The following is a 23,578-nucleotide window of genomic DNA, read 5'->3' as shown; positions in this document are numbered from 1 at the left end:
TTGCCATTTAACAAACTTCTGTGAAATTTTGTATTGTTTATTGTTATGCACTACAATTTTTGTAAATAACTTTTTTTGATATCTTCTACAATAAAGAAGATATCGTACTTTGACTCACTAATGCCGCACCCTCTATGCGATATCTACAAAACTGTTGGCTGGATACATGATGCCTTTGAATCCAGTGACTCTCCCATAATATTTACGTCATATCTCTGAAGTCGACCACAGTTAGTGTTCTTCTATTGGGAGTTCCTGATGTTTTTCTTTATTTTCTGAGTACCTTTTTAATATATTTTAGTCAGATAGTATTGCTATATCAAATCCTGAAATGTTACATCCTATTATATGCTATTGTTTTATCAATGTGTATAGTCAGGTCCGAATATAATTTGTAATATTTATTCTCTAATACTGTTCGTGGTATGTATGTATAATTGTATATAATATATGGACCTGTATCTTTATGCAATTGATATTGTAATGTTATTGTCTGATGGACAGTATTATACCTACATATATGCTCAACAGTGCTAATTGTTTAAAACCTGATATGATCGAAAGTTTCTGGAAATAAATGGCATTTTTGTGTCAGTCTTTAGAATGTGCTTTTTGTAGGTGTTTGCGGTTATGATCTGATCTTGAGTTGTAAGAATAACACTCACAGCTTCATAGTATAACTATATTTTCTGTAAGAATTTGTATGCTTGTTACTTTTTATATATGTTTTATTATTAGTATTATTTTTGTTGTTTATTAATTAAATTTTAGTAGCACCAACCGTGTCTGTCTGGTAACCTGGCACCCCCACCAAACTTTATATTCAACTGAATTCACATTTGGGTTTTTCTAAAGCTGGGTGACTAAAAAGAGGCATTCCTTGTCGTTACGTATCCTACCGTGCCCAGATTGATATTAGCCGATTATGGCATGGGTTAAATATAAATTAAAATGTGTTTGATATTCAAAGCGAACGCGAGATATTTGAATAATACTGTTTGCGATTCTGGCCGGTATAAATACCGCGAGCGCTACCATAAGCGCTTTTAAATGTGGCTGGTTGCTCTTTATGCATTAGCTTAAAATGAACCGGAACAGTAGCGTTGTGGGAGTCATTCTCGTAAGTACTCGTCGAATTTCGACTTTTTTAAATTGCAAATTCAAATTTTAAAGGTTCAATTTTTTTGTTGTATTTGTAGTTGTCAAGTCATATGATTAACAATATCACAATAATTTTATTATTATTGATATGACAGTAATAATTTTTATTTTTATTTTAATTTTTGTTAGGTTTGAGGGATATATTTATTTTCAGATGCTCTTCCTTTTCTTCTGCAAGGGATTCGTAGAAGCTGCTCCAAAGTTTAACACTTTCTTCGCCTTCAGAGCCCCTGACGAGTTCTTCAGTGGAGAAATTGGCAACATTGTTAACGATATAGGATATATTGGCCATGGTGGATATTCCGACCCTTCCTCAGAATTTATATATTGAACAGTATTAGCAAATTCATTTATTCCTAGTTGTGATATTATTTAATTATTTTTGTACATAAATATATTATTTTTTTTAAACTTTTGTTTTATTTGTAATTATTTTTGAAACTTGAACTGCTTACTGTTTTACTTAAAAGGTAATAAGCTAATTAAAAAATTGAATAATTTCAAATATTTCGAATTTTCACCACCAAGAACGGCGGTGACAGCATTTTTAACATTAAAGCGACGTTTCGCATTGTATTAGCTATGTCCTGTCTAAATTTTGTTCATATAACTCTCTTGGTTTCGACAATGCAATAACTATGTATGTTTTCAGTCACGAAAATTGCATAATTTCAAATATTCATTCAAATTGTTCAAATTTAATAAAAAAGTATAAAAGCTAATAATAAAAAAAACGTATAATTTAATTGACATGAAAAGAAAAATATAATACTCAACAGCATCAACTTATCTTAAATAAGGTTTTAGAGAAGGCACTTTTCCAAATTTACGCTCGGAAATGTTATAGTTTTTTTTTCACATTTGACTTGATATCGGAGTTTCTTGGAGAGGTTTTCGACATATTAACTATGTCATGTGTTGCAGTAAATTGTGATGATAAATTATTCAAGACTTCTTTTCGAAAAACGATCTCTTTCCTTTTAAAAAATAGATAGCGATGTCATAGCTTCTGCATGTTCATTTTTATACCTAGTGAGACATTTTAGTGAGGCATTTAGTGAAATCTCGAAAATTATAAGAAAAAGAGAAACGGTTAAATGAAGAAGATATTATTTTGAAAATTCTTCTGAAATATTTTAGAAAAAAAGAACAAATACTGCAATTTTCGAAATTTAAGCTCCAATAAACTTTTTTTTCTGCGCCATATTGATATGTATGCTGATCGAGATAAGTAAAAAAAAAACATTAAGGTTTTTATAGATTTAAAAAATTTTTAAGCAAAAGAATTACAGTAAATTTTCGGAAATCCAACAATGGCCTTTTTTAAAAAATATGTCAAAAATGGAAAGAAGTAGAGCAATTCTACCAGCGCCAGTCAAAAACTTTCTTTACTCAACCATTTTTCTCTCCTTTAAATGAACCGTCATCTGAAAAACTTTCTACCTAACATCTACCCATCCTGTTGTTCACAGAAAATATAGTGTATTAAAAAGGTGTTATCTTTTTCTGATTACATATTTGTTACATAGATTTTTTTTACTTATGTCCACATTTTGCTTTATCTTAATATCAAGGAAATATATCGCATATAAAAACAGGATTATGGATTACCTTGTATACTAAACATACATTATTACCGTCAATGTCACAATTTGCATGGGTGCATCTTTGCCTAGTACCAGTAAATTTAACTATTAGCTCTAAATTGTATCTGTATCAACAGATATTCGTTAATTATCGTCAGTATTGTAATACTAATAAGATTAATCGCTATAATTTATAAACAAATGTCCGATAATCATAATAGGATTGTTTCAAATTAATGCATACAATAAAAAAAGTTATAGGCGTGGCAACGATGGCAGGTTGTTCTAAAATGATAATACCTCCTTGAAAAAAGACAGTCCAAAATGTATATATACCGAGGTAAGTGATCAGAAGGATAAGTTTGTTAGATACCTGTCAACAAGCAACTATACAAAATGTTCAAATACGTAAGTACAAACAATAAATGATCTTTCAATTTTTATACTTTATTATAAATAGACAATATTTCAATTGATTTTTTTATGCCTCATAATTTTTTTGGTTTGGGAAATATTTTCCAAAAATATTTGACCATTCTTACCATCTGTCTGCAACTAAAATAATTAAAATTGATCTAAATTTTAGGAGAAAAACCTGATCTTTATAAAAGAAAACAATACTTACATTTTTAGGACTAGAATAATTTGTTGGTACTACCCATTTAATAATGTTTCTGTTTTTCCTCAGTTGGTATTCTTCGCCCTCTTGGCTATTGCCTTCGCCGTCGCCTCCGCCAACCCAGACCCAGCTGCTCGTCCAAACCCTCAAGTACTCTCCTACGGAGCCCTGCCCTACGCTGCCTACCCCTACAACTATTATGGAGGAGTCTACGTTTAAAAAATTCCCCGCCAAATTCAACGTCAGCTTTAATGTGTACCACTTTTTGATTCTTTGAGCATTTAATAAAAATTTAGTTTTTTATGAGAGTGTTTCTTTGATGCGGTTTTTAACAAACAACCACCGAGCTCTTCAAATTTTTACAAATGATTATCTATTTATTTATTTTCTAACAGGCATACATCCAAGTTACATGGAAAGTATGATATTGAATAGTCTCATTAAAAAGAACGAAGGAAACTTGATAATACACAAACAAAAAAAATGTAAATAGTACAACAATTGCATTTTTAGATAACCATTTCTTATAAACAACAGAATATTTTATAAAAATTATTAAATAATTTATTACAATTAGCAAAACAAGATGATTTATGATTGATTTTCTATACTGATACTGATTGACATTGAAAGTATCAAGAAGGGATATTATTTTGAGACTTGAAGATGCATCAAAACGTTGGCAAAAATGTATAATAATTGTGTTATTTTAGTTTAATCTTTTTAAATTCATTGTGAATTAATTTCTATGACATGGTGGGAGACAGTGTTGGGCAAAATTAAATTGTTGGACAGTTGAAAATTAACAATTAATTACTGTCACTTATTGTTATTATATACTTCAAACTAACTTATATCAAAAAATCAGACAAGTTGGCCAAAATTGTGATTTAAAGACCCATTTAATTCGACTAAATAGTTAAGATTGGATTTTAACCACCCTCTTCTGAAACATACTGTCTGACAATGTAAGGCTCTTTGGCAGATTAGTCATTAAGGCAGAGGAAAATAAGTCTAGAAGTATTAAAGTTATATAATTGTTAGTTTTAAATGTTTTTTAGAACAATTGTTGCAAGAAACAATTAATATAGATTAATCCGAATAAATTTATTACAACGTGCAATTGATAGTTCAATTGCAATTAATTTTATATCCAATTAAATTAATCGCAATTACTTTTAAAATTAATTATTTGATTGAAAATTTAATTGATTAATCCCCAACATTGGTGGGAGGTTATTTTGAGAATGTTCAGCAAAATTCTTTAAAACAAAAATGTAGTTTGTTATATTTTTTTTTTTTGAAAAACGGATTCTTAACCTTGTAAGCATTTGTAGCATTTTCAGTTTTATTTATTTTGCCAAGCTGAAAAAGAAAAAAAATAAATAGCTGTTTGTCTCAAAAGAAACTGTTGATTTTATAAATTTAGTTTTGTCCCATTAGAAATATCTAATATTACAAAAGTAGATAATTCAGGAAACAATAATCAGTAAAACACATTGCACAGTTTATGTTTCAAAAACCTCTGTCAGCGTTATCAAAATTTTTCAAAAGTCAAACGTAACATTTTCTTGATATTGTGTATCTAAAAAAAATCAACCAATTCATAAATCAAAATTTAAGGAATTATTTGAAGCCCATCTATTTAAAAAATAAACACAGAGTGTTTGGCGTAGAGTTTATAATAAAAAAATGAAAATAGACAAATTATATTACCTACCATAGAAAGGCTTACCTATGCTGAAAGTGAATACCTTTGCTGAAAAAATCAGTATTAGATATATATTTTTACACTAAAAATGTATCATTAGTTGTGAAAAAAGCTTTTATCTAAATATCACCCTGTATATTAAAAAAGTAGCACTGAAACAGCATAGTTATTAATACTTTTTAGAAACATTGATAATATTGTACTGTTAGATTTAATCTCGAAGCTTGATAAATAGATGTATGTTGAAACATGATCATTTGGCAACCTTGTTTATGAAATCATTTATCAAAAATTAATATGCATTTGCTTTTAGCAACATTTCAACGGAAACAAAAGCTTTAGCATTTAATTTATCTCTATTAGAAACAAGAATAGAAAAGTAGAAACATTGCTAATTTTAACAATATTGAATAATTACAAGAGAGATTGGAAGAATATGATGGATACGGATTTTCATAGGAACTAGGAATATTAAAAAAAATTCAAAATATGAAAAATACGGATCTGCAGGATATATTGTTCTATAAAACTGACTATTTCTGAAGTTACGTAGTATATTATGCAGAATGTAATTTTTTCGTGTCAAATAGTAATAATAATAAAATTTTTGAACCTTAGACATATATACCATTCATTGCAGTGTATTTCTAATAGTGAAAATATCTAAGGTTTGATCTTAAAAAATTGTATCTGTTTTTATATAATTTGATTAAATATTTAATGAAAAGGGATAAATATCCTCCTAAGTATTTTCTTAGGCAAGTTTTCTCTTATCTATTAAGAAAAGAATAAAATCAGCAATGCAAGCGTTTTTCAATTAGAGTTATCTAAAAGGTATAAAACAAACTAAAAAATATATATTGTTGTTTTCTTACATTCAAGAAATTAATTGCATCCGTCTTTACAAAACACTTGCTATAATTAGTATTAATTTATACGATGTCGTCTTAATGTATTTTGATTAGACAATCGAAATTTGTGGAACAGATTTAAGTCGGTATCAATAATAAGAAAAAAAACACAATGGGTGTGACATTTTTACATATGGCATTTTGGATTAATGTATTCGTTATAAAAAAATCAGTAGCACAGGTATATATAGCGGTGTAATCGATTAGGAACTTAAGTTTGTTAGTGATTTACAACAAGCAACTCTCCAACATGTTCAAATACGTAAGTACAATTACTTGTATCTGTATGTTTTCCTAAAGCCATTGCTCTTGCACAGGAATATAACGATTTATTTTCTTTAAATTTCACTCGTATCTAAAGAATAAAATACATGGAATTCAAAATTGATTGTATCTTAAGCTTTCTCGGAAAACTAAACTTTACCAAGCCTTACAAACATTTTATTTTTTACAGTTGGTATTCTTCGCCCTTTTGGCCGTTGTCCTGGCTGTAGCTGTTGCCAATCCAAACCCAGCCGCCAGACCAAACCCTCAAATTCTCTCATACGGTGCCCTCCCAGTTGCTGGCTACCCCTATGGATACTCCAGCTACTATGGAACAGTAGTGGTCTAAGGACTGGACAAAACGGCGCAAATCTGGCTTTATCGTGGTACACATCTCTTCAATATGGACAATTTATGTATAATATAAACAAAAATAAAAAATCTTAGTTTTTTACTACATTGTTTTAATTTCTGCATTCTGGTGGATATCATGAAGACTGCAAAGACGCGGTTGTCATCAAAATGATAATAAAAACGTATTTGAAATAGGAGAATTAAAGATCTCAATAATATACTTGAAGATAATCAGTATACAGTTACTTTTCACAAAGTAAAGTATGACAACATATTAGCACTTCGTTAGAAATGAAAATTAAAATAATAAAAAATGTTATTCTGGGTGCGTTTTTGTTGCAGAATATTCTCCTAAGCAAAAACAGCACACAAAAAATATCTTTTATATTTTTTTTCCATCACAATTATACAGAGTGTCCTGCATAAGATTCGAGGAGTGTCCAAAATATTGGAATTTAACCAAACTTACCTATATACAAAGTTACATTTTTTTTACTTTTGTTAAATTTTAAAAAACTTTATGGTTTTCAAGAAAAACCGTATTAACTGACACAAGATTTTAACAGTGTTCATTAGAAAATAATCAAAAAGTCAGTATTAAATTAGAGGGTGGAAATTGGAGACAGGGGTGATAATACACCCCTTTCAGTTTTTTAATTATAGCTCGAAAACGAAGCATAATTTCGCTATTTTTTTTTAGTAGAAGTAGGCAAAGAAAATTGCTGTACAAAAAAACTAGATGAGATTCCCGTCAAAGTGATGCGTTTTCAAAAGTTTTTGGACTAATATTGACTGAGTTATAACCGGCCAAACTTAAATATTTTTTAGATTTTCGTCGTTTTTAACATAATAATGACTATAATTCGTCTTATTTTTACAACAAATTGGTTCTTTACTTAATAAAAAATTATTTCAAAAGTTTTATTTGTTAATAATAAATAAAGATTTTCACAACTTAGAGTCAAGAAAGTAAATAAAATCAAAACATTTTTTACTTATTTACTAATTTTTTGCTTTTTTAAAATTGTTTATTAACGATTTTTTGCATAAAAGTTTTCTTTTAAATTTTTTAAATAAGCCCTTTCGATGGGAAATTTAATTCTCTATAAAATTTTTGCTATGAACTATACCAAAATTTTGCAAAAAAATTTCAAAAGTGCATTTTCACCCCTATCTTCAATTTGAATCCTCTAATTTAATAACAATCCGGGGTTTTTTCATTTTTAATGACCCATCAAACAAGTCATGTGATGAAAATTCTTGAACGTCTTATTTCTTCCTTTTTTGTAAAAAAATGAGAATTAAAACGTATTAGGGTGATCGCGACGAAAATCGAAAAATTGGCTATTTGTAATTTTGAGCGGCCATATATCAATCAATTTTCATCCAAAAATACTTTACAACCTCTTATTTTGAAGGAAATTTTATTAATTTTTTTTTCTATGAAGCAATGCCTATACCCATCTTTACTCAAAAAAAAAACTAGAGGCAAAAAATTTAAAAAAAAAATTAAAAAATCGAATTTTTTGCTTTTTTTCAAATTATTTATTAACGATTTTTAACGTAAAATTTTCCTTTTAAATTTTTTAAATGAGCCATTTTGATGGGAAATTCAATTCTTTAAATAATTTTTCCTATAAACTATAGCGAAATTTTGCTTCGTTTACGAGCTACAACTAAAAAACTGAAAGGGGTGCATTTTCACCCCTATCTCCAATTTCTACCCTCTAATTTAATAGCACTCCGCGGTTTTTACATCTAAAATGACCTTTTGAACGATTCATGCAATAAAATTGATTGAACGTCATAGTTCCTTTGAACCCTGTTTTTTTGGATACGAGTATAATAATAATATTACAATGAATTTAGAATTCTGGTGTTTTTATTTATGAACTTTTAATTTGTTGAATATGTTCCAAAGGTTTATTAATATCGTCGGTTTTGCACTACAAAAAATGCATTCCTTCTCTTAAGAGAGAAAAATGTAAGTCTTCCTTTTCTTATAAAGCTTCATATATATTACAGGGATACTGTTACATTATACATACTTATACTTTCAATACCATAGTCTGTTGATAACAATTGTAAAACATTGGATATATCTTCTTCTGCCCTTGAACATTTCAATATGCAAGTATTTTGAATGGTATGATAAATTTGACGTTTAGTCTTGTATTGTTTTCATCCGAATGGAGGTGTTATAACTATTGAAACAAAGTTTATCACATCGATTGAACTTAATAGTGTCATCTGTATATTACCTCACACTGAAGTTTATTGCTTTAAAATACCACAATACTCAATGAGTCACAGCCCAATATTGAGTTTCAATTAAAAATTACTAGATACGACATATCAACAGTGGCTTTTTGGTTAGATACAATAAAATCTTGAAAAATTTTAAAGCAAATTGTCGCAAAATGTTCAAGCTCCGACCACTCTTGGCAACAGACTGTTTCGAAAGCTACAAATACATCAAATCAGTACTTCCAGGATAAGACAATAAGAAGTGGGTGACACAGTTTAAATTAATACAAACATTAAAAAAATATGGGTGTGCTACAGATTCGTGAGGAGATATGAAATAATTTATGCGTGAAAAAATCGAGAAGCATATATATACCGACTCAATACACCAAAGGGATAAGTTTGTTACTGATCCGCAACAAGCAACTTTTCAACATGTTCAAATACGTAAGTCCCCAATTTTCATAATTATCCGTCTGGTAATAATACTTGTTTGTCTCGCAATACATCTGCAATTATTATTTTTTCTATCCTACGTTTGTGTTTTCAGTTGGTATTCTTCGCCCTCTTGGCTGTCGCTTTCGCCGTCGCCTCCGCCAACCCCGACCCAGCTGCTCGTCCAAACCCTCAAGTACTCACCTATGGAGCTCTACCCTACGCTAGCTACCCTTACGGATATTCTAGCTACTATGGAAGAATTGTGGGTTGAGGTGTGGACAGGAAATGCAAGTTCGTCTCTAATGGTGTATAAAAATGTTTACGTTTAAAAACTTTCCTTGTAATGTATAAAAATAAATAAAAATAGGCTATCTAATATTGAGTTTTAGTTTTTTTGAATTTTACTTGCGCACGAACACCCCAAAGTGTTAGGAAAAATATCTCTGCAACACTTTACCGCAGAAGAACCAAATCTGGTACATGATTTAGGTTTATTACTGGTCTTCTTTGACTATGATTTAAAGTTAATTGAAGCACTACAAGGTGTTCATTGGGGATGACTCACCCCTAAAATAGTACCGAACTTTTTTTTCAATTACCAAATTGAAAAATAATAATATTAATTCACAGCAGAATTTAATTTTAAAAATTTTTTTACTCTTGTTAAATTTTAAAAAACTTTATGGATTTCAAGAAAAACCGTATTAACTGAAACAAGATTTTAACAGTGTTTATTAGAAAATAATCGAAAAGTCAGTAGTAGGCAATGAATTTATCTTTCAAACTAGTCAGTTAGTAACAAAATTATTTTATTTCAACAATTGCCTCTGATTGTTGTTGAAAACATATCAATTACTATTTTTATTATTTTTTATTTTTGTGTTTTACTTAATACAATATTCGCTTATGTAAAAACTACCTAGGTACTTGTTTTCTTTTTGTAGAATTAGGAGAGAAGTGAAGTAAGATTTATTTGGCCAAATGTCAAATTTGAAAGATAAAGCCTACTACTGACTTTTTGATTATTTTCTATTGAACACTGTTGTCAGTTAATACGGTTTTTCTTGAAAATCATAAAGTTTTTTAAAATTTCTCAAGAGTAAAAAAAAATTTAAATTAAATTCTGCTGTGAATTAATATTACTATTTTTCAACTCGGCCAATGAAAAAAAAGTTCGGTACAATTTTACGGGTGAGTCATCCCCAATGAACACCATGTAGTGCTTCAATTAAATTTAAATCATAGTCAAAGAAGGCCATTAATAAACCTAAATCATGTACCAATTTTGGTTCTTCTACGGTAAAGTGTGAGATATTAATTTTTTTCGAAATTTAGGGCCCCATTGATAATTTTATGAGGAGTTCTGAAAGATGCACAAAGAAAATCCTCACAATATCTAAGATTTAATGGAGAAAACATAGAACAAAGTTGGTACAATCAATAAAGTGGTTAATAAGACATTTGTCTAAAAGATACAGTGGACAAAGGACAAAATATAGTTTTTAATCCATTTCAAATACTTAATAGTAAATAAAATGAAACGTTTAATAATTTATGTGCTCTACGTTTTTAAATTTATTATCCCTATACCTTTGTACTAGAAATAGACTATGGACTGTATAGCTATCATATCTTACTAAAGTAATTCATCTTCAATAGTTTCTGTAAATGTCTTTTTAACTTTATAAACATTATGGTAAATTAGTTGTTGCCTTTCCTACATATTTTCATAGTAGATATGTATTATAAAAAGCATTTAGGTAATTAATTCCAATAAATAACATGCAAACAAGTTTCTATCGGAAATGTAAAGGTAGATGATAAGAAAATATGTAGCATCTACACTGTATAGTCAAAGTGTAAGAAATATTCGGTCATGACCGCTGGGCGCAGGGGTGGTACGATCGGAGTCATTTTTGTCGCTTTGTAGGTTTACTATGTTCATTTTCTGTCAGAAATTTTTTTGGTGGTTCTTTTTCTTTCTTGATTTTACTTTATTTTGCTACTTGAATAATTTCAAAATTTTATAATTACAAAATTGAGATATAAATGGGAAACCGTTTCCACTGCTGATTAAATCTAATTTTCTTGTTAAACATAACTTACTGCGTTTAAAAATAGACAAATATATAAAAACAAATTTATTTATTGTTGATTAGCTAGTGTACAGAATTTCCATCCAAATAAAAAAATCATAACCGTAGAGAGCGTTTCAGAAAGGTCCTAATGTTTCAGTAAACCACACCTCCATAGTATCCGGAAGAGTAGTAGGGGGCAGAGTAGGCTAAGGGTACAGCTCCATATGAAGAGTAGACCAATGGTTTGGGGGCTGGTGCAGGGTCAGCAGATGCTACGGCGAAGGCTACGGCCAACAGGGCGAAAAATACCAACTGGAAATGGAAATTTTGTGTTAATCTTGCAAGTTTAAATATAAAATTTCATTCATTCAACTAAATTTAAATTTCAATAATATTTCATTAGGTTCAGTACTGCTTTAATATTATTCAACTTATTTAATATTATTAACTCAAAAAAATATATATAGCAATATTAGCAGTATGTACTATTAATTTAATATAAATATGACTTACGTATTTGAACATGATTTCTAAGTTGCTTGATACAGGTTACTGAACAAACTTATGTCTGCATTGGTTTTTAGATCAATATATATAGTCTCCCATTTTTTTTTGGACACGCATACATTAGTACAATAATGGAACGCGTCTACTCTTGACACGCCCACTGAATTAATTTGACAATACAAATTAATTCCAATTAATTATCGCTTAAGCAAAAAATCGGCAATAGCAGAGAAGGTATTATTCAGTTACAATTTTTCTTGTTGGCAGTTTTTGTCGTCTGTTTCCTTGGTTTCCTGAGAAAGCCCTTAAATGTCCATGTCAACCTCTATTTATGGAAAAATTAAGTTTTGAAGATATATTAAATGTAAATATTTATTATACAGGTTGTCATTTTTTAGCGGTGACAAACAGCATTATATCGATAAGTACGAAAAGTTGAAAAACTTTCATTACAAAAAATTATTTTACAAAATTCTGTCTATAATTATTTATTTTTAGCAATGTTAGTACTTTTTATAATATAAAATATTTTATAGCATTAAAAGTGAATTAAATCATTTAAAAATTTCAAATTTGTCCTAAAGAAACAATGAAGCTTCATAATCATGATTAAAATGGAAAAAAAATTTGTTGAGGTTTTATCACAATTTTACCGCAAATGTAACGTTATTGATGTAAAAAAAATAATTTTTTTTTCAGAGAAGAAAAAGGGTAGTCTGAAAAAAACTGTTTTATAAGTGATTACAGACTGCACAAAAATTAATTAGAAAGTCTCAAAAAATCGATATGAATCGGGGTCGAAATTTGGTTTGGGTCATCCACTTTCATTTTAATTTAATTAAATACCGATGAACAGAAGCATAGGACGAAAAAGCCGAATCATGCTGGAAACAATTATTGGATTTGTTTTCTTCAATGTCCGGAAGGTTTTCCAAAGAAACAAAAAAAAAAATTTTTCATCAATTTAAACGTTATTTGCGGTAAAAAAGTGAGAAAACCTCGAAAAAAATATTTTTTTTTCATTGATTATTTTTCCATGATTATGAAGTGTTTAAGCTCAAAAAACGTGACCTCTTAAATTTTTTCAAAAGTTTGACTGTTTGAAACAAAAAAACAGTTCACTAGATCGAGATGAAACTTCACAGGGTTCTTCTGGGTATATCGAACTGTAAAAGTCATGCTTGACATTAGTCATTTCGTGAATATTTCCAATTCAGCCGCCAATTATCTAAAAAACCATAAATTACCTTTTTTCTTGTTTTTTAAAATTCGTGTAAAAGATGAAAGAATATTTTTCCGAAAAGTTGCGGCATTTATTCCAGTTTTCCAAACTGTCCTTCAATTCTCTGTACGATCATTTGTCGCCGAAATATCGATGATTGAAAACAAAAGGAACCTTTTTCCATTAAAAGTCCCACATTTCAGTGAAAAATGGTCGTATCGAAATTTAAAAAAAGGAAACTGAAGCGTGGAAAATTTGCAGAACTTTTTTGTCGCGCTATTTCTCAGAATTGCATGATAACCGTAGCTCTTTAGAGCTTCAAAATGCTTTTTAATTAATTTTTTGTATTGGCTTTAAATCAGAGTAAAGTCTTAATTAGTAATATGTCATTAGGTAATGACCAATTAAAGATTTATTCCCCACAACAGATATTTGCATACAAACGAAGTGAAANTTTAATCATGATTATGAAGTGTTTAAGCTCAAAAAACGTGACCTCTTAAATTTTTTCAAAAGTTTGACTGTTTGAAACAAAAAAACAGTTCACTAGATCGAGATGAAACTTCACAGGGTTCTTCTGGGTATATTGAACTGTAAAAGTCATGCTTGATATTAGTCATTTCGTGAATATTTCCAATTCAGCCGCCAATTATCTAAAAATTACCTTTTTTCTTGTTTTTTAAAATTCGTGTAAAAGATGAAAGAATTTTTTTTCCGAAAAGTTACGGCATTTATTCCAGTTTTCCAAACTGTCCTTCAATTCTCTGTACGACCATTTGTCGCCGAGATATCGATGATTGAAAACAAAAGTATCCTTTTTCCATTAAAAGTCCCACATTTCAGTGAAAAATGGTCGTATCGAAATTTAAAAAAAGGAAACTGAAGCTGAATAAACAAGCTATCTGGTTCATGCAATGACTTAGCGTGGAAAATTTGCAAAATTTTTTTGTCGCGCTATTTCTCAGAAATAGCTCTTTAGAGCTTCAAAATGCTTTTTAATTAATTTTTTGTATTGGCTTTAAATCAGAGTAAAGTCTTAATTAGTAATATGTCATTAGGTAATGGCCAATTAAAGATTTATTCCCCACAACAGATATTTGCATACAAACGAAGTGAAACGAATGACACAACAAAGGAAAATGTCAGTCAAACAGCCAAGCGCCGAAGGAAAACCTGTGCCTCGTCACTATATTTGCCTACCAGAAGATCGCGAACCCAAAATTGCGTTTTACAGACACCCATACCACACCCATATTGAGACCAATGAGCAGCAGTAGGAGACACCGACACCTGTTTTCACTAATGTTTTGTTTTCAGTTCCGGCATCTATTTCAGGTTTCATGCCGAAACTGAGCCAGATAAATTAAATGTGGTCAAGCAAGCCAACTATTTTAATATTAATAGTCGGAGATTAATTATATTTTGTATGTTTGCATGTATCATTTAAATGTAATGTTGTAGGTACATATTTACATATGATAGAAAATTCAGAAGGCAAGTTTTTTTCTACCTGTGAAAAATTTATAAAAATAATGAAATAAATCCTTCCGCCAAAATGATCACTGAAGGCATATTTTTAATGGAACTAATTTTGCCCCTGAAAAAAAGCAGGCAAATACAAAATTCAAAAACACCACTATATTTTAAAAAGTTTCGAAAATCTATTCGTAAAACTTATAATGATTTTTCAATTTTTAATTATTTTTGAAAGTTTCAAATTGTTTGTGTTCACCTGTTTTCATAGTTAGAGATATTATATAATGTTTATTCTGTTATTATATACTTCATTTAGAATTTATAGCTAACAAGGATGCAAAATCAAAAACAAATCTTTTACCGTTCAACAAAATAATTGCGGCCTCTTTTAATTTTCTTTTAAGGGCATTATTTTCCATCTTGAAAATTTCAGCAGATTCTCACTGAATTATACGATCGTTTTCTCAAGCGTTATGGCAAATTTTTTATCTCTAAAATTATGATTTTTTAATGTAATCTTTATACTCGTCTATTATAATTTTTAAAAATTTTTAGTCCAATACAATGCTTATTGCATTCATATACAATTTTTCGAATTTTGTAAATTACTATTTGGGCTGACAAGTAAAATATTATTTTATTCTAATAATAAATCACTTACCACCTATTGTTCTTATTTTTTCCGATAATACAGGAATACATGGAATTTTTATTATTGCCGTCATTACCGCTTACTGTCTTACAGACTTTGTTTTAGATACTTTTAATATTTTTAAAATCTGTGTGAACAAAATCCTCATGGTATTGATTGTCTGTTAGTACATTTTTTATGAATTTCAGTTCATTAATAAAAATATCATGTTTTGAGTAGATCAATTTGGCTCTATCGTACAAATATTTAATTACACCTTTCTATATATCAAAATGATGAATTTTTAAATAATTCTCAAAATTTAATATTTTTGCTTCAGAAATAATGAATGAAATACCAACATAGTCGCATCTTTCAATAGATAATTATTTTCATGAATAAAAATTAATTTATTCAAATCCGTGAAGTTCATTTTTTTGTTATTTAATTAAAGGTGTATTTTAATTTTGTTAATGAGCAAAGCTTAATCACAGTCCACGCAACAATGGGCGTGGTCAACTAGGTGTAGTTTTTAGCACCTAATACATTCCTACCAAAAGTGTGAACTAGTATATAAATTAAGATTTAAGCTGTGAGCGACATAAGTTTGTTCACTGTCTTGTAACAAGCAACTTCAATCAAAATGTTCAAATACGTAAGTACATAATAAAATTGTCGGGAATTAAGACATCACTACTATATTTTTTTACTCTTATTTTAAACTAAACTTAATTGGGATCAAATTTAAGAAAAAACTTAAAAAATTGTTTGTTTGGAATTTTTTATATACAATTACTTTCGTGGAATTTTTAATACCATTTAACTACAGGTGTTTTTTTACTTTTTTTACATTTAAAATTTACAAAAATGATGAAAATCTGTAAAGGTAAGTGGATTATTATTATCTTCTTTTTTCAGTTGGTATTCTTCACCCTCTTGGCTGTTGCCTTCGCCGTAGCGTCTGCCGACCCCGCACCAGCCCCCAAACCACTCGTCTACTCCTCCTATGGAGCAGTCCCTGTAGCCTACTCTGCTCCCTATCCATACGCTGCTGGCTACTATGGAAGTGTGTTTTATTAAGCTACAACCACCACCGAAGGAAAGGAACTACTACGGCTATGATTTGTAAATTTTCACCCACCTAAATTGTTTAATTTGTTTGTTAGAAACAAATACGTTAAATATATTATGAATTTTATCATACACTTTGTATATTTATTTATCTTTCCGAAAGAAAATAATGACAATGTTCTTATTTCTTCTTGAAAATCAATCTGCACTTGAGCTTTTGTATTTGATGTATACATTGGTGACAACCAATGACACTTTTTTTATCAGAAGTTGTACACTAACAGTTGGGTCAAAACTTAAAATTTTCGTAGTTTAGTCATTGACTAAATTAGAAATTTTATCATGTTATCAATCATGTAAAATTCCTTATACGAATAAGCTAATTTTACATTTACGAATTTGGTGTTAAAGTAACTATAATGTAAGAAAAATGTACAGTGAAAATTAACACTAAAAAAAATGTTTGCTACAAAAAAATGTATGCATAAAAAAAAGCAATTATCTTACTTAAACCAAGGATACATTTATTTAGTATCCAATTGCAGATCTATTTAATTATTTATGCACAATTTGAGAAAATATATACCTACGTTTATTTATTTGTGTATATGTATGTATATAAACTTAAATCTTCTTATTAGTGAGATTAAAGCCTATTTTTTAGATGAAACTCTTTTTTCTATGTATATAAACATATAAGTTTGAACTATAGTAAGTAAAATTTCTTCTAGTATATGTACTTGCAGACTAATAAATTATTGTTTAAAGTTAATAATTTTTTACGTGTGTCTTTACAAAATTGGAAGATTTCACAGAAATTCCAGTCTTTCGATACGTTTTTTTTCGTTTATGTTCGAGAAGTAAATTATACATATAATGTACCACATTAACTGTTCAAAATACGTACGTAAGTATTCATGGCAATCATGAAATTGTAAACAATGTTAAAACCATATTAACGCAATGTAGCCCGACAAGAATTTTAACCAGTGTTGCGGTAGGTCCGGGCAAATTTTTACTATCCGATTTGCTCTTATTTTAATCGAACTCGTCAGAAGGTGACCAACTGCATGAACAAAGGGTTTTATCGTATATAAGCTGAATTTCTTGACACAAACGGCAGAATCTGTCTCAGACAAGCAGCATCACCTCCTCCACTTCAACATGTTCAAGCTGGTAAGAATTATTGTCTTAATACTGCATTATATAATTTTCCTAGATAACCTTAAATAGAACACCCTGTACATTTTACTATTTGAAAAGAACAGTATCTGAGAATTACAATGGTATAAAGTTTGATCTTGAGTTTGATGGATCATTTATAAAAATTTTGCTATACCTTTTAACTATTTCTATTGCTATTATTATTACTATCATTTAGATCACAGCACAATATTTTCAGGAAAAATAATATAGCTACCTGAAAAACTACACCTTTTATATGGTAAACTAGGAGATATTGATACATTTGTATTCTTTCAGTAGCTATATTTCTACCTACATCGTCATAATGTAGTAAATTGAAATTTTGTTTTAAATTAGACAAATAAATCTAGTTTTCCACTATAAATCATAATATAGTCATATTAGTAAATATGAAAATGTGTCAATTCCTCAATAATCCAACTTTGTTCCAATTTTTTTCTGTCTAGAATTAAATATCGTAAATATATAACTGTGTAACAGTTTTGCCTAACCAAAAATCTCAACTTTAAAACAATTTTTTTTTTCAGATCGCTTTCTTCGCCATCTTGGCTGCCGCTTTCGCCGCCCCCAAGCCAGACCCAGTGACATTGACTTATACCGTTGGACTACCTCTAGGCTACAGTAGCGGTTACGCGGCACCTATCAGTTACTCCTCCATCGGCTACAACAACTACGCACCATACGCTTCTGGCTACTATTACGGAGCGTCGCCTTACGCTTACAGAGGACTCTACTTGTGAAGCTTCGACGGGTGATGAATAGAAGACGGACTACGACTGATAGCCTTAAGCAAATTGTGTGTCTAGGAAATGTCAAAATTCGTGTCTGAATAAAAGTTAAAGAATTTATTTTATGTTTGTTATTAATTATACTGTATGTGCATATACCTATGGTGGTATGTGTAAACCCCAAAAAGTATACCCCAAAAAAATATGAGATGCAGAAAGGATCCATACGAGACCATAATGTAAAAAATAAATAAAACAGACATACAAGACAAGACACAAAATATTTGTCTATACGCTACTGGAATTTGTTCAGCTGTAATACCCGGATACAGTCTATTTTACACACAAAAAAATGACGAACTAATAAACAACTAACATTTTATTGAGGGCCATTTTGCCTTGCTTCTTCATAAATTAAAACAATATCCATTAATTTTGCATTGTCATAGACATTTTTGATTTAAACAATAAACCACAGTAATAAGAGCCCCAGGAAAACCACAGTAATACTGCATAGCAATACGACATTTGCCAAATTGATTCAGTTTTCATAGTGGTTTTCTGGACATTGTTTTCAAATTAAAATTAAAAGGTAAAAATTAGCCTAATTAGTATATTAATCTGTCAACCATTGACGGAGATGTTGGGGACACAGTCACTGTAAGATCCCCAGAATTTCACGTTATTGAGAAATCTGAAAATTGGATAAGGGCAATTAAATTTTATCTGCTAATGTAATTTCTAAGGAAAAGAGGAGTCTTCGATTTTATTCGGTGTTATAGCAAGATTGAATCAAGTAGTTCATGACATAATTGTCGCATAACTAATAGTAGGTAACTAAAATGTTATCAGTGAAATAAAATAAATGATTTCAAACAGGCATTACCGCACATAGTTAAGAGCTATTCATGGTCAAAGAACATAATCAAATCATGCAAATTTGAAATATATGTATTGTCAGTACTGGTCCAATATTATAATTAGTTTAGTTATTATACTCCACCCATTATTTTAATGTAAGGGTACAGGAACTATAAGGTGTATATAAGGCAGGAGCTTTTGGCGATATGTATCAGTTTATCCCAGCCAACTGAAATATCAACTAACAAAATGTTCAAATTCGTAAGTACAGACAGATTTTTTTATGTAAGGCAATTTGGATAATCAATTTGGCCTATTTACTTTCTCCTAACAAGATCGAAAACATAAATAAATTGTTTACTATATTCCTATTACAGAAAAATTGATTTTTGAACTGTAGTTGAAAAAAAAACATTTACAAACAATAATTTTCTCTAATTTCACAAACCATTTTCATTATTTCAATATTTTTGCTGTATTTTTAAGTTGTTTTCTATCTCTGTGTTAATATTTTCACTGTACAGCGGTAGACAAAAAAATGTTAACTTGTTAAAAACCCTGGTTAGGGGGGAACATTTTATTGTCCACAACGGTACACAAGAAACTTATTTTAAATCTTCTTTCAGTTCGCCATCGTCTTCGCCGCCGTCTTGGCTCTGGCCGCCGCCTCACCAAAAGCTAAACCAGGCTTCGTAGCCGCTGCCTACAGCGCCCCCCTTGTAGCCCCAGCTGTCGCCCCCGTAGCTTACTCTGCTCCCCTAGCTTACTCCGCCCCAGTAGTTGCCGCCGCTCCTTTGGCCTACTCTGGTCATATCAACCCCCTAGGTGTGCATATCTACTAAGCTGACTCCGTAGCCGGATTAGATTGATGAATTTTTGGATATTTATTTTGAAATTGAAATTTGATTTAGGTTAAATAAATTGTATGATTTATTTCTTTCTTTTTATTCACCTAGTGCAATTTTTGAAGTGAGTATTATAAGGGTACCAATTTCATTTGAGCCCCATGGGATGAATTTTTATGATGTATATTCTATATTTCATTACTATTTGGATTTGGTACAATCTAAAGCAAAAACTATATTTAAGTGACATCGAGTGGTATAGTGATTTGTCATGGTCAAAGAAATAATTGTACTTAAAAGTCTGTTTTATTACTAAATACTGGAAATCCATCTGAATTTTTATTTTACACGAATACGAGGCTATTCTCAAGAGAAAACCCAGAAGCTTTGTGGTGGGTCAGATATAACACACCAATAACAAAGCAAAGAAGACTGAGCAAATATCAAAGTCAAATACACACACGCACACCATGTAGTATATTAGTATTTTCGCAAAACAAAAAACAGCTTTTTTTGTCAAGCAAAACTCACGCATTGACCTTGCCTGAAACCAAGATCCTTGTGCGAAGAACAATACATTCAGTAGGACGTTGACACAACTTATATGTAACAAGGAATCAGATTAATAATCGCTTATAAAAAAAACTTCTCAATGACCTTGCCCAAATTAGGAGTGTATTGTAATCAGCATCACTTCAGTTTGGTATTATTCTTAGATTAAATGTTAATTTGACTGTATAGTTAATTTAAATCACTGACACACTTAATTTTTTCAGAGATATAATTTTATGTGTGGAAGTTTGAATATATCTCGTGTTGACAGATGGTAGGTGGATTATATTATATAATTTATTGTATAAGTGTTTTAAGTAGCATTTTATCCCCGCAAGAATGTTTAAACGCGGGAACGTAGCTGCAATACAACGTTTTATCCATAATCTCATCACAATCATACTTGTGGAGTCAGAATTATTGGAATTTAATAAAAAAGTGTTCGTACGACTTGATATTTCTTACTAGTACTCAATAAAACGTGGTAGGTTTTGTTATACCTACTGGTTGCTATGGTACGTGTATTATCAATTATTTAATAATCAGTTCTATCTGAATTTGGTAAAAATGCAAGAAAGTAATTGTGTTCCTGTGGCTTTTGAAGAAGGTACCCTCAAGAGTTACTTCATTCCAGAATATCGCAAATCCAAAAGCATATATATCATTGTATCAGGCGCACTTTAACAACTTTATTGGCCAATAAAAGTGCTGATCTTACAACCATCAAACGGCATGGTGGATGAAAAAGCTCCTCTGTAGCAGAAAGGTATTTTGATGAGTCTTTATCTAACAAATTTGATATTGCAAGGAAAATCCAAGGAAAATATAGCTGTTCCTTAGAAGAAGATACATCCGTAACTGGTGCAAATTCTTCACAACCTTCGGCAAATGTAATGAGTTCCGAAAATGATGGCAACAATGCTACAACATACATACGGAAAGGAAGTTAACTGTGATAAAACAAAAAATAAATAAATTAAATTTATTATAGGTTTATTATTTTTTCTTTATTATACTAGTGAAATAAAGTTGCTTGATTCCCCTAGTGGATAAAGTATCACTTTAGACAGTTCATATGTGTGGTCCGATTATAAGGTGATTGTGGATCATATTAGTCAGTTATTAATGATTCAATCAAAGAAAGTAAGATATATGCAGTTGCTATTTGTTTTATACATATTTTCTAGCAGAGTCAGATATGTAGACTTAAATAAAAATGTAAAAGGGTTAACTATATAATGAACTTTGATCAATTCTGCATACGTGCTAAAGCTGCTCCATATCATTGATGAGGATTATAGTCGAATCCTAAACCCCTAATAAAATATGCCAGGGTAATTCAATCTATCTGCACTTTGTTGCATAATGAAACCACGTGTAACAGATTTGATTAATTCATAGCTATCGATTATAATGCATATATGTGCATTAGATTTTATAATTAGGTGATGCAGTGTTTCATAAGCTTTAGCAGTTTTAATTCATTTTAGCAATTAAAAATCATCGGTTGTTTTCCTTCCATAAATGTATTTTTAATATGTACTTGTTAAAATATATATATATAATATTATTAGCTCTAGGGTGGCCAAAACCCCAATGCTGAATAAGTAATCTTCCAAATTAATGAATCTTTGACCTTTGAAACACTTGCTTGATTAATCGTTAGGAAAGGAAGGACGAAAAACTATACTATCACTGTTCTTATTATTTATTATTTAATTTCAGTTAAGTGGAAGCATAGGAAAGCTCGATGTTGGCCTGGTGCCGTATATAGTAGGGGCACCATATGGTATGGGCCCACTTATACGTGTAGAATCTACTACTGTAGAAAGTGGTTCTCCTGCCGGTAGGTAAGACTTGGTCACATTACAGTCTGATGCTACTGCCAAGAAAACCAAAGACACAATCGCTACCTAAAAGATCCTGAATTACGTACATACTTATAACAAAGACTCCGAAACTACATCGTAAATATTAGTTGAGAGTAAAATACAAGAAAGTTTTCGTTAAAAGAATCACAACCTTTGCAATAAAGACTAAATCCTTTTCAATGTATATTAAATATATCCAATAAGGACAAAAATTGCTACATATACATATTTTTTATAGCTAGTTCCTGATTTATTAGTAAATGTAGTTTCTTTCAAAATGTTAAATATTATCTTAGAAATAAATACCAATTACTTACCAATTTTTTCATGTCGGTAACTAGTGTTGTGATACAATTAAGTTCATGATCTGGCTTTATATACAACGATGCATGTGCTTGTCATGTAAACTGTATTGTTTGTAGTTAAAAAAAAACACAATGTACACCCACAACAAAATTAATCATAAACAAAAGACTCACTGTCTCTTTGAGGTATCGCATGGTTGTATAAAATCGCTAGCTGAAAGGATATGGGGAAATATTCCAGTTATATACACTTTTAGCCTTCAATCAGTGGCATAATTAAATCAGCGTGGGTAGCAAATTTGAGTATTAAATTCAGTTCCATTTCATGGAAATTTTCGACAAATAGGCATTGCAAATAGTGACATGTGAGAAGCTGAAACAAGTTTTTTCCTATATATCATTCATAGAGACGAATAAATATAAAATCAAACAACACTGTAAAGCTAAATAAGCAAAACACTTTTATTACATTTATATAGTTTATGTAGATAATTGTAAATTGTGACTACTTCTTCGAGAGCAGATTTCCAGCAACAAAATTTTTTGGTAAGCTAAAAATAGCTTAAATCCTGTTGATACAGTGGAAAGTTCGTACCAAATTTGTTTCGGAAGCGACAGAAAAACACCAATTAAATTATTTTCATTACTAAACCATGTCTGTTTTAATTACGAGCTTAAATGAGGATGCGGATGTGGGAAAGGGGTTGATAAATATGGGTTTCGCCTCGACCTAACTGATTTGCGGAGGTTGTAGAGTATCAGACATACATTTACTACGTTCTGGGTACACAGCTGATTAGGGCAAATAAAATATAACTGGAAAATATTTGACATACTTACTCTCATGACACAGTTTTTTCTATATTTACGTACTAACATTAAGAGAAAATACGTTTTTTCGTCAAAGAAAAAAATTTAATTCGTCGTAAGTCGT

At 30.1% G+C, this 23,578-nt stretch overlaps 6 protein-coding genes across 6 annotated transcripts; 5 read left to right on the top strand and 1 right to left on the bottom strand.

The window, feature by feature from the left end:
- The first annotated feature begins 2,817 nt into the window (after positions 1-2,817).
- Positions 2,818-3,669, top strand: LOC108912190. The gene is made up of 3 exons (XM_018717369.1): positions 2,818-2,842; positions 3,062-3,155; positions 3,436-3,669. The coding sequence occupies exons 1-3, from the start codon at positions 2,818-2,820 to the stop codon at positions 3,641-3,643; spliced, it is 327 nt and encodes a 108-aa protein (XP_018572885.1). The 3' UTR covers positions 3,644-3,669.
- Positions 3,670-9,246: 5,577 nt separating this feature from the next.
- LOC108912219 lies at positions 9,247-9,673 on the top strand. Its single transcript, XM_018717397.1, has 2 exons — positions 9,247-9,300; positions 9,404-9,673. Exons 1-2 carry the CDS (start codon positions 9,289-9,291, stop codon positions 9,560-9,562), a joined length of 171 nt encoding a protein of 56 aa, XP_018572913.1. The 5' UTR covers positions 9,247-9,288; the 3' UTR covers positions 9,563-9,673.
- A 1,746-nt stretch (positions 9,674-11,419) lies between these two features.
- On the bottom strand, positions 11,420-11,942 carry LOC108912215 (neuropeptide-like 4). Its single transcript, XM_018717394.1, has 2 exons — positions 11,883-11,942; positions 11,420-11,681 (listed from the first exon to the last, which is right to left on the bottom strand). The coding sequence occupies exons 1-2, from the start codon at positions 11,892-11,894 to the stop codon at positions 11,523-11,525; spliced, it is 171 nt and encodes a 56-aa protein (XP_018572910.1). The 5' UTR covers positions 11,895-11,942; the 3' UTR covers positions 11,420-11,522.
- A 3,836-nt stretch (positions 11,943-15,778) lies between these two features.
- Positions 15,779-16,408, top strand: LOC108912224. Its single transcript, XM_018717402.2, has 2 exons — positions 15,779-15,860; positions 16,124-16,408. The coding sequence occupies exons 1-2, from the start codon at positions 15,849-15,851 to the stop codon at positions 16,283-16,285; spliced, it is 174 nt and encodes a 57-aa protein (XP_018572918.1). The 5' UTR covers positions 15,779-15,848; the 3' UTR covers positions 16,286-16,408.
- Positions 16,409-17,414: 1,006 nt separating this feature from the next.
- On the top strand, positions 17,415-18,304 carry LOC108912229. Its single transcript, XM_018717406.1, has 2 exons — positions 17,415-17,452; positions 18,010-18,304. Exons 1-2 carry the CDS (start codon positions 17,441-17,443, stop codon positions 18,220-18,222), a joined length of 225 nt encoding a protein of 74 aa, XP_018572922.1. The 5' UTR covers positions 17,415-17,440; the 3' UTR covers positions 18,223-18,304.
- Positions 18,305-19,272: 968 nt separating this feature from the next.
- Positions 19,273-20,004, top strand: LOC108912226 (cuticle protein 12.5-like). The gene is made up of 2 exons (XM_018717404.1): positions 19,273-19,332; positions 19,698-20,004. Exons 1-2 carry the CDS (start codon positions 19,321-19,323, stop codon positions 19,911-19,913), a joined length of 228 nt encoding a protein of 75 aa, XP_018572920.1. The 5' UTR covers positions 19,273-19,320; the 3' UTR covers positions 19,914-20,004.
- Positions 20,005-23,578: the final 3,574 nt, after the last annotated feature.

The sequence above is a fragment of the Anoplophora glabripennis genome, unplaced genomic scaffold (genome assembly GCF_000390285.2).
Source record: "Anoplophora glabripennis isolate ALB-LARVAE unplaced genomic scaffold, Agla_2.0 scaffold215, whole genome shotgun sequence".
Taxonomy (NCBI): domain Eukaryota; kingdom Metazoa; phylum Arthropoda; class Insecta; order Coleoptera; family Cerambycidae; genus Anoplophora; species Anoplophora glabripennis.
Note: the sequence above shows the minus strand (reverse complement) of the source record. Positions and strands in the feature narration are given on the sequence as shown.